Source organism: Excalfactoria chinensis, chromosome 2, assembly GCF_039878825.1.
Source record: "Excalfactoria chinensis isolate bCotChi1 chromosome 2, bCotChi1.hap2, whole genome shotgun sequence".
Lineage (NCBI taxonomy): Eukaryota > Metazoa > Chordata > Aves > Galliformes > Phasianidae > Excalfactoria > Excalfactoria chinensis.
This window is the reverse complement of record NC_092826.1, coordinates 90,398,967-90,413,694: the sequence shown is the minus strand read 5'-3', so window position 1 is coordinate 90,413,694 and position 14,728 is coordinate 90,398,967. Positions and strand designations below refer to the sequence as shown.

Here is a 14,728-nt window from a genome sequence, read left to right as displayed (position 1 = left end):
TTTTACTTCTATTTTCCAAGACCGCCTAAACAAGCTTCATTCAGGGATTTGATCTGAATTTTAATATTCAAGTAGTAATCAAGACTGAAAGTACTCATAAAAGCAACAAAGATGAAGTTTTAAAGTAAATTCAAAGGTCTGCTCTTGAGGGTGTTACCAAACTTCCACTAACAGGTGTTTAACAAAAAGACATCCAAGAAAAGCAGATTATCTTGAATGCCAGGTCTGCAGTCAGTTTCCTACTGTGAATGTGATGACTTGTGGAGATTTTGTGAAAGTGCTGAAAATCAGGTCACCAGAGTTTTCTGATTCTAGGAATGAAAAGCTCTGCTGTTTAATCCCTAGAAGGCTGTTACAAGGCTGTCTTATTGTGTACTTCTAACACAACCTGTTTTTAGAGATATTCTTCTTGCAATTGTTTTATTCTTCTTCCTTGTTTTATTCTCCTGTTTCTATGTAGAATTAGATTTGTTTTTGTATAATATGAAAGAAAATAGATTCTAACCTTCTGGTTTTCACTGTTTCCATCAACACTGATTTTTTGTTAACTTTCTAGAAGATAAAATTAGTTCCTGAATTAACAAATCCCCCAGAAATCCCACCAAAACTGCAAGCAAAATTATAATGGAAGGATTCATTAAGATAGATAAGTTGCTGACTGCTGCTACAATTCTTTTATTTTAACCACTGTTCTCACTCCCACAGCATTATGTATGACTTTATTTCCCATGTTCTGTGTCAGGCTTACTTTTGTGTTTAGATGATAAATAAGAACTAAATTTTAGGAAAATTTTGGACATGTTGGTGGACAACGACAAGTAGAGGGAAAGGGGTTAAATGCAGCCATTACATATAGAAACTGTTCTCTCAATTCCACCACATAAAACAGTGGTCAAAAGAATTTTCAGTAGAAGCTTGGCACTTACATATTAAACCACTCAAATATAGGTTTAATGTACAAAGATAAGAGTCTACACAGAAGCACATATTTCTTTTTGTTTGCAAGACTGCTGAGAAACTAGAGATGACTGCTGTGAAACAAGTGATGACTGCTGAGAAACAAGTGATTGGTTAATACAAGCTACATAAACTAAATGCCATTTCACCCATGGGTGTTGCTGATGAGTTTGTGGAAATGACAGAGGCTGTACTACAGCTTGGCTGAAATCACCTCTCTGGCATGCATCAACAGAGTGCCAGCCAGTCTAACAGAAATAAACACTTCATTGAGTTTTATGGGTATTGACAGGCTTTTCACTGGACTCACAGAATAATCAATATGTCACTACTATTTGTCACAGTAAACCACAGCCATCCACTATCTTTGTAAACTTACATACTGCTCATTAGACCACAAGATACTAGTAAATACACCCATAGTAGTATATTTAGATTCAAAATAAAGACCTGTAATCCCCTCCTACCTTGATTCAGTCGAGAAATCTTCAGAGACATAGAAAGAGAAAGCAGCCCTTGAAAGCACAGGCAAGACTGAGTATCTATCTAGGTGAATTCAGGTATCTGATGATGTCATGTTATATTCCCTCCTCAGGACCCCCAGTAACTGAAATGCAGAGACTTTTTTTTAATCTTTAATCATCATTTCTGAGATTAATTTGAACTGACTATAGCAGGTATGAATTCAAGAGAAATGAAAAACAGTATTACCAGCAACAGATGGCCAAGAATTTGTTGAACTTAAAAAGGTAAATGGGGCCAGTTAGTACTTTAAAAAAAAAAAAAAAAAAAAAAAAAAAAAAAAAAGTTATTTAGTAGACAGATACTCCACATTCTGCTATATTTTATCTGTGAGAAATTTATTTCATTAGACAGATCAACTAAGGCAAGAATAACAGAATAAAAAGACTTGTTTGCCTACCAATTACATTTTAAATGTGAACAAATTATAAAATGTTGCCAGTTCTTTTAATCTTTCATTGAACCAACTAACAATCACAATTTTGTTATCCAATATGATTGCTAGCATGGTGTAGAAGCTAAAATGTGACAGGGCACTCAGCACAGGTAGTAAAGTTAGCTAGTCTTCTCTTAGGTAGTTACTTCTACTAATGTGCTAATCAGTTATTCACCAACTAAGTATATATTTGAATATATATGTTCAAATGTGTTTTTTTATCTTTTGTTTGTAACAACATAAATCACACAGTAGATGCAGATACTATTTGAATAGCATGCGATGGACATTCATCCATCTGTTCCACATCTGTTTGTGCTTTAAAAACAAGCTGTAAAATGAATGTAATGCAAAACAATATAAAAACATCAAAAGAATACCTGAAAGGGAATGACACAATTTTACAGCTTTTCTGTACAAGTAAATTTCTGAGAAGGTTGAGATTTGTCCTTTCTACCTTACTTTGTACATACAGAAACATGCCAGGCAGTCGCAGAAAATTATTTCTGTGGGCTGGGCAGTCATGTTATACTGTATGAAATCTGAGTAATGCTACGACCACTCTGAAAATCCTAAGTAAAAGATTTTATGTCCTTTTTTGAATACCTGTTTAGCTATCCAGTTGGAAGGAAGTAGATACCAGCTAGCAGAAAGGCACTGCTTTTTTTACATATTTTTCCTCAGCAAATCATGTTCTAATTGTTTCAAAGCCAGTAGCTAAAATTCTATTTTATTTTTCCCAAATAATAATCATACCCATATGCAAGTACCAGCAGTCTATCTGAAAAGAGAACTTAAAGCAATAGTTGAGGAAAATAAGTGTTGTCATTCTTATGACTTCGGGAAAATCATGTTGAAAACCTGAAGGTTCTTAACCTGAATGCTCTTAAAATGCAAACACAACTCAGGTAAATCTTTTGGAAATTCCACTTAAAGTGTAAGAGCTCTTGTAAAAGTTCAAACTTTCTCAATCAATTATCTACAGCAAACGGTTGTAGCATGATTTAATGTGAAATGCAGATGGATATAACAGTTCAAACTATAGAGAAATTTAACAACTCTAAAGGTTGAATTAGATCAGTTAATTTATTTGACTCATGATACAACTAGCAGACATTCAGCAACCCAGAGATATGTCTTACTTGCCTGACAACAGCTGTAAGAAAAGTGGGCAAAGGCTGTCACATCAGTATCATACATTATTACATTTAGCATAAACAGATGCTATTTTAAACTTCGTACGTTACAGTCTTGTCACCAAGTAGTTAGAAAATAAATAACTTTCGTGCTTGAAGAGACAGTATTTTTTGACTTTTAGTCCAACATCATCCTTTACTGTTAATCAGTGTAGATTTTCATAAACATATAACATGCATTCAATGTTAAAATAAATTAATAGTCTCCATACTTTTCCACCACAAATAACATGGTTTATCTGTTATGTTCTTCATCTGTGTCATCTGAAATCTTATTTTCCTCCAGTATCAAATTAATTTCATGTAATAGCACAGAACAGACAAAGCAGATTGTTCCATAATTGGAACTGGACTTTGTATAGATTAAATACATAGTTAGTACATATGCTTGCCGTTTTACTTTATTTGTAAATCACTTTTATCTGTGAACCATTGTTAGCAATTATGGCATTTCTCAAGCATAACTTCTTATGTAAACTCTTCAGACAATTCCCTTTGTGTTTTATTAACATTTTTTCAAGTGAAAAAAATTTATGTATATAATTGCTACACCACTCTAATCTATCATAGTAAAAATTTCAACTTGGAAAAATGTAAAGCTTTAATGTGAAGGAAAGTACTGCAGTGAAAGAGTGGTAGCGAAGTCTTTGACTGCAGCAAATGAGGACAAGCACAAATGCAACAGCCACAGATTCAGAAATGAGAAGAAAAAGCTGCTTACTTTTGGAAAACCTTAATCAGGCAGGAATCTCCAGCAAGAGATCTGGGTCTAAAATTAATTATTTTTATTATTGCAATTCAACGTGAAATTTCATGTGTTTTTGTAAGAAGTTGCCTTCTCAGCAAAATCAGTTTGATTGAACAACTCTAGTGAATAACTCTACATGAATATGCCACAGTTATAAAATTCTTCTCTTTTCTCAAGTGTGTTAAATTGTGTTTTCTACAGAGCACACATGGCATAGGAAATTAATTTGAATGACTAGTGGTTCCACAGGACTCTTGCAATGTCTCTTGTCCATGGTGTCTAAGGAAGGTGTTCTCAGTCATAGAATCATAGAGTCATAGAATTACTCAGGCTGGAAAAGACCTCAAAGATCAACAGGTCCAACCACAGCCTAACCATAGTACCCTAACTCTAACAACTCTCTGCTAAATCATATCTCTGAGCACCACATCCAAACGGCTCTTAAGCACACCCAGAGGCAGTGTGTTTTCTGTAAAGAAGTGTTTCCTCACGTCTAACCTAAACTTATCTTGGCGCAACTTAAGGCCATTTCACCTCGTCCTGTCACCTGTCACCAGTGAGAAGAGACTTGCCCTGCTCTCACTGTAAGCATCTTTCAGACACTGGAAGAGAGCAATAAGGTCTCCCCTCAGCCTCCTTTTCCCCAGACTTTTCTTAAAAGTGGGAGTAATGTTTCCCTTTTTCTAGTCACCAGGGACTTCACCAGACAGATATGATTTTTCAAGTATGATGGAGAGTGGCACGGTAACCACATCAGCCATCTCTCTCAGAACCCTAGAATGCATATGATCTGGCACCATATCCATTCAGTTTTATGAGGTGAACTCAGACTTATTCTGCTGTAACAGCGGGACAGAATTATGCTCCTCTCATATATATTCTCCTCTATACCTAGAGGCTCAGGGTCCTGGCTGGCATGGGAAGCCTGACCAGCTGTGAAGACTGAAGCAAAGCACTCATTGAGCACCTCAGATTTTTCTATGTCAGTGGAAGCCAGTTCTCTGACCTCATGTATCAGAGGTGAAATACTCTCCTTGGTCTGTCTCCTTCAATCTGTGTACCTGTAGAACCCCTTCTTGTTATTTTTCATATCCTTCACCAAGTTCAGCTCCATCTGTGTTTTCCTAATCCTGTCTCTACTCATGCGAACAGCGTGCCTGTATTCTACCCAGGCTACACAATCCTGCTTCTACTTCCTGGTCATTTCCCTCTTTTCCCTCAGTTTAAGCTGCAGGTTTTCGCTAAGCCGTGTCAGTCACTTGCCTCCTCTGCTTAATTTCTTCTGCTGGTGGATGGAGAGCTCTTGTGCTTGCAGAAGGGTGTCTTAAAGAGCTGCCTGTTCTGTTCTTATGTCTTTAGGACAGTTTCCCTTTTTCGAAGTGCTAGAGCTCTGATTCTTCTACTCTAGCTGGTAACAAAATAAGTGATGTTTACGGTTAATGTGGGCTATGTGAGAACTTCTTGAACTACTCGGACAAACTGTCTCCTTTGTTAGCACACAGCAAATTCTTACTTGAAATACCCCAAGTTAGGCATCTGAGTTCATCACTGGAAACACACTGTGATGATTTCTGTTTTCTTCCCTCCAGCTACCATTTCTGTCATGTTTAGGAATGTCCACTGTGATTTTTGTTCTGAATTGCTGGCAAGTCTTACTGGGGATCTTAACTAGTGTTTTTAAATGCCTAACTTGGGCATTTCAAGTTTCAGTACCTCAGTTACAGTTCTGCAGATCTGGTTTAAAAGGTGTGTATGTGTGTATAGTCCTTTATGAGAAACTCTATCTTGCTTCTAGCTGTTGGAATATACACACCCCAACACTGCAAGTTGCCTGTGGCGTGTTGCCACTAGCAAACAGTGTACTACTCTACACCTTAAGAACTGTTTCTGCAGTTGCCATGAAGATGTTATTGCACTGTCAGCAATTTAACAGCCTACAGCTTGGGCTATCTGCATGCACTACTACAGATGGTAGAATTCATTATATACTGCTGTGTTCTCCTCTCCATTTTTTTCCCCTTCAGAAACTGGTATTCTGTAGAAGGGAGAAATACAGGGAATTTCTATAGGATTTCTCTTTCGTTGAACTCTCTGAAATTGTTTTAGTCTTCATAGCTGCTAAAAACTTTTGTTTCTGTGTCAAGCAATGGCTATATCATTCTAAATACTAGTTTGTTTTATAGATCTGTGTTGTTTAATGATAAAAGATGCTAAATACTTTTCTCAGGGTTGGCTGAGGAGTGATAAACAAAAGGATGGTAGGATAGAAAAGCAAATGTCTAATTACACATTAAAAAAAAAATAAAAATCAGTTTGCTCACTTATCTCAGGACAAAATGATCATCAGGGAGTCCAGTGGCTTGAGACAGTATTGAAATAGATACTGTTACCAAGTGCCTATACCTGAAGATAAAAAGCAGACAAATACAGTGCTACCACATTTATGGTTACTGGAAATGTACTTTGAATATCATTGGTATTTTCTTTCTATTGTTGTTTTAAGCACTGTGGCTGAATATAGTCAGTGAGGCAAGGGTCTGCTACTGTTTCTGAGAATCCCAGATAAGCATCAATTTATCCCTTGCCAGAGTATTATGAGATTCAAACACAGGTGTTTTCCCAGAATTTTAATCAGCAGTTGTATGTTTTCTGTGTATGAAGGGATGTTCACAAAGCTGTAGATAGTCTGGCTATTTTCAGAGTGCTCTTACTCTCTTCTCTTAACCTTATTTGCTGATTATTTTGCAGCAAACCAACAGCCTTCCTAAAATTATGAAGCAAAGGAACAGTGTACTGTGAAAAGCTGATCCTAAGGGATAAAAATGAAGCATGAAAGTAATTCATTGACAAAATAAACCAGATGAGAATGCTGCATTCCAGTTTTCCTGTAATGCAGGCCTGGAGAAAGTTCAGAGAAAAGGCAGAGTGAAAGATGATTCTGTTGTGGGTTTGGGGTTAGTTTTTCACTGGCATGTTTGTTTCTGTTTTTGCTGGTTATTTTTTGTGGTGTGTGTGTGCAGTCCTTCCAAGTGTTTTAACAGATTGTACTCTACTTCTTGCTATTGTTCTTCACATATAGTGTAAGGTGACTTTAATGAAACACTCCACTGTGTCATATGGCATTTTTCTGCTGTAAAAAATAACAATAACAATAATAACTTTATTTTTTTTACAAGATTTGTAAAATGAGGGTGTTTTTGTTTGTTTGTTTGTTTGTTTTTTTAATGCTGTATATAGAAGTAGAATGGAAAATCCTCAGTCATAGGGAAGAATCTATAGGTCCTGCAACCACCAAGCCAACAAAAAAAAGTTATGTATAAAATTATCTATGATCAAGAACAGCCATTGTGCCCTACTTGTGTGCATGGAAGTATCTTTTGCATATATGGGGCCAAGCCCATTCAGAAACTACAGAAATGTGTTCCAAACATTTTTATAGAACTTTTGAGGAAGGAGCCTCTGGAGAGTGTGTGATCAACCCCCTTGCTCAAAGCAGGGCCAACTTCAACATTAGACTGATTTTGGAAAATACATCACCTTCCTTATAAGAGAAGCAGACAAAAGATACAGTAGTAGTTTGTGGTGTAGTTCACACAAAATGGATTGAATAAGGGTATTCACAGTTGAATTAAGATGATTAACTATCACAGACATGCCACAGATATTTTGCCAGCAGTTATTGGAACAGCTATCCCTGCTGGACTGAAAACTTTAAGGCAGATAAAGCTTCACATGGAATGGCAGAAGCAGCCTTCCCCATCCTAGACTGCAGGAAGTGACAAAGGTCTCACTTTGATGCTGTAAGAGATGGTCCACTATCATGCAGGAGGTGTGCAAGGTGTCTTGGAGGAGCTGTGCTAACAGGTGGAGATATTAATAAAAGAAGTGAGCAATCTTTATAGCATCAGAAAAAAAACAGGAGGTTTATGGAGTCTTTTTTGTGATACTTTAATTTGAAGTCTGTAAAATCCCAGCTCAACAAGAGAAGCTAACAGTGTCCATCCTCATTGCTGATGTATATGTGACCCCTGTAGAAAAGAAAGTATGGAAGCTGGTACCAAGAGGAAAACCCCTGTCCCATCCAAGTGCTTACACCTACAAAGAGGTTCACTGCCCACAGTGTAGAAGAGAAGCCAAAATCTGGTTCCTTAATCCTAAACCATTCAAGAACACAAGGAAGAAATGATATGTCATAGAATGGCCTGAGTTGGAAGGGACCTTAAAAATAATCTAGTTCTAACCTCCATGTTGTGAGCAGGACTGCCACTCACTAGCTCAGGATGGGCAGGGTCTAATCCAAATTTGGTCTGAACACTTCCACTCATAGGACATCCACAACTTGGGCATCCTTTTTCAGTGACTTCAAGTGAAGAATTCCCTCTTAACATCTAATTTAAATCTCCCTTCCTTTGGTTTAAAACTGTTCCCCATTTTCTTATCACTATCAGATTATGTAAATGTAAAAGGTCATTCTCTATCTTGTTTATAAGCTCTCTTTAAGTAATGAAAGGCAGCAAGGAGGTCTCCCTGCAACCTTCTCCAGATTGAAGAAGCCAAGCTCTATCAGCTTTTTTTTTTTTTTTTTTTTTTTTTTTTTGTGGGAGAGGTGCTCCAGCCCTCTGATTAACTTTGTGACTCTCCTCTGGACTCACTTCAATAGTTCAGTGTCTTACTTATGCTGAGGGCTCCAGGCATGGATGCAGTACTCCAAATAGGGCCTTGTGAGAGCAAGCAGAGGATGACTGGGCTGCCTGTCAGATCACCTCCTTGGCGAGTGTCTTGGCAACTATATTTTGCTCCCCCAGCCCACATCTAGAGGTTCAGGGACATGAGAGATGTGGGAAACCCAATTGCCAGTGAAGACAAAGAATTTGCTGAGTGCCCCAGACTTTTCCATGTCTGTTGATGCTGACATGAAGACTATATTCTATAACCACAGAGTAGTCATCAAGCAGGTGTGTTTATACCTGTGCTGGATGCAGAGAGGGTATTCCCAACTAACCTGCATACCTGAGGGCAAGAAAGGCACATATTTAAAGAACAAGCTGCTTACATATTCATTAGCTTTCCAAGGAAATGTTGGTCTTTTCCTTTGTCCCTAAGGTCAGCTTTCCAGGGAATCTCATCTGGTAAATCCTTAAACATCTGGAAGCTTTCAGAAATTTAAGGTCTTGACTTTGCTTTTTCCCAGGCCCATGTTCCCCAAGATCATGTACTCACCAAGAACACTGTTGCTACAGCACAGATTGCCTCAAATCTTAGCCTCTTTCTTGAGTTCATTTGCACTGATGAACACCAGTAACGCTTCTCTGTATAATGCCTGGACAAGAATGTTATCTTTAATGCACATCAGGAGTCTTCTGAATTGCTTGAAGCCTGCTGTGTTCTTTCCCAGCAGCTACCTGTGTGGTTGAAATATCCCATCAGGATGAGAGCCTGCGAGCATGATGCTTCTTGTATCTGAAGCAAGAAAGCCTTGTCATCAGGCTCCTCTTGATCAGGCAACCTATATTAGACTCCAACCACAAGATGTAATGAATGAGTCCCTGCTGCGGGAGACCAAGGCACTCATCTGACCTATCAGCTTGAGCCAGTGACTCATCTAAACTATCAACTGGCAGCCAGTGGAGGTGCAGATCCAGGATATTGTGTGGTACTGTTCAATCCTGTACATCTCTCTCACTACTACACCTTCCTGTGTTCCATATGAGAACAAACAATACTGCTAAGGAAAACCTCTGGCATCTGGAAGTACTCTATGGAAAGTAAACAAAGATATGGAGTCCAGGTGGTTTTCTCGTGAATCCTAGTTGTAGGTGGAAATGCTGTTAGGAGGAGAGCACAGAGTTTAGAGCAAACATAGGTGATGACAGTGCCTTCATTTGAGATATAGGTGCTAAAGGAAAAGATACCAAAGACAGAGGAATTAACTCACCCCACCTAGTAACAGTTTGGAAAAGGGGGCAAGCTGCGGAAGGCACCTTCCTCCCATTCATACTCCCATGCCACAAGAGAGGGGTGGGGGCAGGGGAAACCCACACAGACTCAGACTGCACACACACTCCTGGAAGAATCGCTGAGATAGAAAGGGTGACTCTAGCAACCTCCCACCCCCCCTTACCCCAGGTACTCATGTGCTCATGTATTGGTTCAGGCTGTGACCTAGGAATTCCACTGCATGTTGAAAGTCAATATTTGGCTGTAAAACTAGTGTTAGTGATATGGTTTTGGTTTTCTGATAGTGGGATCCTGTTTGTGAATCAGCATCTGCATGGGAGAGATGAGATCCAACTCATAAAGTGGAGCAAAGCTATATTTTAAGTGGGGCATTGGACAGGAAGGGATCATAAAAGCAACACAACAGGGTTTAAGCAGTGTCAGTACCAGCCTTGCATGTAAATGAAGAAGTGAACAAGGCACCATTAGGAGAAATTCCCCAAACCACTCATGGAAATCTGGCATGCTAGGGTGACTCTCATAAGTGCTTGTTTTACTAATGCAAGTACCATGGTGAATGAATATTTCAGGAGCTAGAGATGTATGGAGTTTTAGGGCTGTAATCTCATCAGAGTCATAGAGACGTAGTGGAATGGCTCTCATGACTAGTGTTGCAAAGAAGTGATACAGGCTCTTTAGGAAAATGAGGAGCAGGAATTGTCCCTTCTATCCTTGAGAGAACAGCTGGAGTGTGGGAAGGAAGAGGTGCTGACGGAGACCTTACAAGCAATCCCGCACTTTCCTGGACAGCCCTGACCATAAGATGGTGGAGTTCAGGATCCTGAGGGCAGGATGATTAAAAAAAAGGTCACAGCCCTGGACTTTAGGAAAGCAGACTTTGGTCTCTTTAAGAATCCGTGTGAAAGAGTCTCATGTGTGAAAGTACTGGAAAAAGGGAAAAGGGTCTTAAGAGAGCTAATTAATGTTCAACTCTCACTACCTTAAGAGTAGCGCATCCCAACGAACAGGAAGTCAGGCAGAAATTCCAGGAGGCCTTTGTGGTTGTGAATATGGAGATCCAAGTCAAACTCCAGCACAAAAATGAAACAGACATTGGAGGTAATCTGAGAGTCATACAAGATTATTGTCCAAGAATACAGAGATTAAGTTAGAAAAACTAACGCCCATACCTCCTTCTTTGAAGTTACGTTTAGGAAACTGCATGAAAATGTATATATTTGAGGAAGAATGGTATGGGCGTACTGCCTAAGCCACAGTTTTAAGCTTCACATTACACTCAGAAATGCGTCTATTGTAAGAAGTTTGCAATGAGAAAAGTTTAAATTCTTTTCTGTTCTTTTATTGGAAGGTATAATTTGCCTTTCTTTCTATTGCCTTCTTGAATCTTTTGCTACCAAGATATTCTACCTATTTTTTGCTACTCTTGCATTGCTACTGAGGCATTTCCTTAAGGAATCATTCTTGGCACCTCCTGTAGCTCTCTGTATTTAAGACTCTTTGGTCTCCATTAGCTCAGAAAAAAACAAACTCGTTGACCTTTTTGAAGCAATGTCCACAGTGAAAGGTTTGGGATGTTTGAAAAAATGAAAGTGCACAACTGTGTCTTAAACAGAATATCAAATCCATAACTGAGATGCCATTCAGAATATAAGCATAGAGTAATTCACCTCCATCTCTCTAAATTTAGATATCCGTGAAATCATACGTTCAACAAATGTACAAGTTTACATCCGCCTTATTTTCTAGATCATTACATTACATCAAGTAATGATATAAACTGCTCTTGTGAGAACTGGACATCAATCCTTCAGTGACATTGTGGGCTTTTAGACAAGTTAAATGAAGCATTGTAGTATGATTTTTATTTTGTACTTAGGAGCATTAGAGACCAAACTGTCTGCAGCTTATTTATTCTGCTGTTCCAGAAGAGATTAATTTTACAAGCTTAAATTTCCATAGTGTGGTGGCATGAGTTTCTTCCAATTTTTCTCCCATTAACACTACTTTACATATTTTACAAGCATGAATAAGATTGGTACAAGCACTGAGGGTAGAATAAAGGATCATTCTTCTTCTGACTGTGAAAGCATATGAATGTGCGCTACAGGTTTAATAAAATCAGCAAGAGTTGAATACATGATGAAAAGTTAACAAAGAAAATATTTGTTCCTGCTGAAATGGGAGATCCATGGTAAAAGAAATACATTATACTCTACCCTCTGAGAATAATTCATTGTGGTACAATAATTCATGCTTTGAAGAAACGAGATATAAATAAAATATTATTTCATTGTGTCACAGTCTCCTTCCAAGGCAAAATGATCCTTTTCTGATTTTGCTGAGTTTACGAGTGGCTAAAGTAACAAAATGAGGGAATAAGAACAGGACTGAATTTACATTTTTAGCATCACTTACTAAAAAATTTCTCCATGTTTTTATTTAATTTAAAGAAGTACTAATATTGCCTCTTTTATGAACTTGTCGATTTTTTTTTAATAGCCTACATTTCTGTGTAGGAAACTATTCCCAAAATATTAACTGTGTTTAAATACTTTGCTTGAATATGAAATAGAATAAAATAAAGATAAGTACCTAAAAAGATGAAATAGTCTTCATGTTTAGTCTTCATGAATATATAATGTTTATTAAAATGCACTGCTTTTTGAATGGATTGTTCCTTTCTTCTGATATCCAGATGATATAGATATCTGATAGTAGGTATGTCTGCACTGGAATATAAATGAGAGTTACAAATAATATTTTTCTTCTCAACAGATATTTCCTGGACTGATTCTATCAGACATTAAGCCTGCCAAAAGAATGAAGTTCAAGACAGTCTGCTATCTGCTTGTTCAGCTCATGCACTGTCGTAAGATGTTCAAAGCAGAGATCCCTTTCTCCAATGTCATGACATGTGAAGATGATGATAAGGTAATTCATGTAGACAGAGATTTGCTCTGATTATATAGGGGATGGTCTGGCCAGCTCTTTCTGGTGTTCCTGCTGGGACTAGAGCTACCTAACACAAAAGAATGGGAAATACCTTCAGCCTTCTCACACCAAAGACAAAACTCAGGCCTTTCTACACAGAAAACTATGGATTCTGAGGCTATTTATTCAACTAAAATTTATGCAAGAGCTGACAACAAATGAAAAATAAGAAAGGGAAAATAAAATTGTATCTATTTATGGTTCTCTAAAAAGTAAAAGATCACTGATTGGCAAAAAAAAAACAAACAAACAAAAAAAAAACAAACACCACTAAATCCCTAACACAAATACCAAACACAACATCCTTGAACAGATTTTAATGCCGTAACTCATCATACTAGCAGCTTTATCTGCTAGTAGCCCCCTGAGTTTTCTGTACACAGCTTCATCCAGAAACTTAAGGAGTAAAAAACACACGAAGACTTGCTCTATTTTCTTTGCCAGCAGATGACAGTATAACATATGGCACTCCACTGGTACTCCAAAACTGGAAAAAGAGTGCACTGAAATCAGCAATTAATTTTGAATTAATTTCTGTACCTTTTTTTTTTTTTTTTCCCAACCTATTTTTTTATTATTATTTGAATAATTTAAGTCCTATTTTCAGAAAGTTTTATAACTTTTCTATTTTGGATTTTATGTATGCATATGTTTCTTCTGTGGGAGAAATGGAGAAAATTTTGTTAGCTTTTTTTAGAATGCAACTTCTGTGATGAAGTTCAGAAATTCCATATTTGGTTTTGAAATGAACATACTCTAGGTGCTTTGGTATGGCCTTACAGTTGTAAATTAGTACTGTTCTTCTAGTATTCAAAAATACACAGACTTTGAAATATATGCAGTTCTTTATAATGTTTTTTGTAATACACAAAAATCCAACTATGGGATATGTTAATTTTATCTATTTTTTTCATATGAGAACATATATAGTGAAGTTCTGAAATACTTTATCTGAACCAAATGTTCCAGGATTTTGTACCTGAAGCAGCGTATTTAACTTGGAGCATGATATATGATTTTAATATAAATACACTGTATTTCAATTTAAGGTTTATTCAGAGATAAAGTCTTCTAATCAGTTTAAACAAGGACTGTCTAAAAAAAGCTCTGAAGTCAGCACACTATCTCAGTATACATTTATTCAATTAATTTCTGAGAAATACAAGTAATGTGCCTTAGTCACAGATGTCACAGATATCACAGATATCTACTTTGTGAAATAATAACAGAGAAAACAATAAATCACATAGTGAAAGCAATTATTTGAGCAACAGCTAATTTGACTAAATGCAGTAACTTCAATCCTACTACAAATAGAATAGGTTATGGAGCTTATTCCATTGTATAGTTCATGCCAGATTTTAAAGCAAATAAGCATTTTTGTTTCTTCTTCATAGTATCATAGTATCATAATATCATGCGAGTTGGAAGGGACCTTAGAGATCATCGAGTCCAACTCCCAGGATTCGAGCCCTCTAGTGTAGCAGAGCGGCAGTTTTACCCCTTGCGCCACAAGGGGGATTTGAACCCGGGCCCTCTGGTGTTGCAAGCGGCGGTTCTAACACCGTGCGCCACCGGTTTCTTCTTCTTCTTTTTTTTTTTTTTTTTTTTTTTTTTTCTTCCGTTTAATTAAATAAGGCTGTATTGTTCATCCCTGTTAGTATGCTATAGGCTTCATAGAATCATAGAAACATAGAATGTCTTGGGTTGGAAGGGACCCTGAGTTCCAAACCACTGCCACAGGCAGGGCCACCAATCTCCTTGCCTAATACTAGACCAGGCTGCCCAGGGCTCCATCTAAGCTGATCCTGAACACCTCCAGGGATGGGGTATTCACAGCCCCTCTGGACAGCCTGTTCATCTCCTCACCACTCTCTGGAAAGAACTTCCCCCTGACATCTAATCTAAACCTTCACTCCT

General features: G+C 37.6%; 1 protein-coding gene across 1 annotated transcript in view; it reads left to right on the top strand.

The window, feature by feature from the left end:
- The window catches only part of ADCY1 (adenylate cyclase 1), a 147,334-nt gene that overhangs the window by 98,449 nt on the left and 34,157 nt on the right, over nt 1-14,728 (top strand). Inside the window, exon 8 of the mRNA XM_072329806.1 lies at nt 12,593-12,748. Coding sequence (XP_072185907.1) covers nt 12,593-12,748 — 156 coding nt within the window. The remainder of the gene's footprint in view (nt 1-12,592; nt 12,749-14,728) is intronic.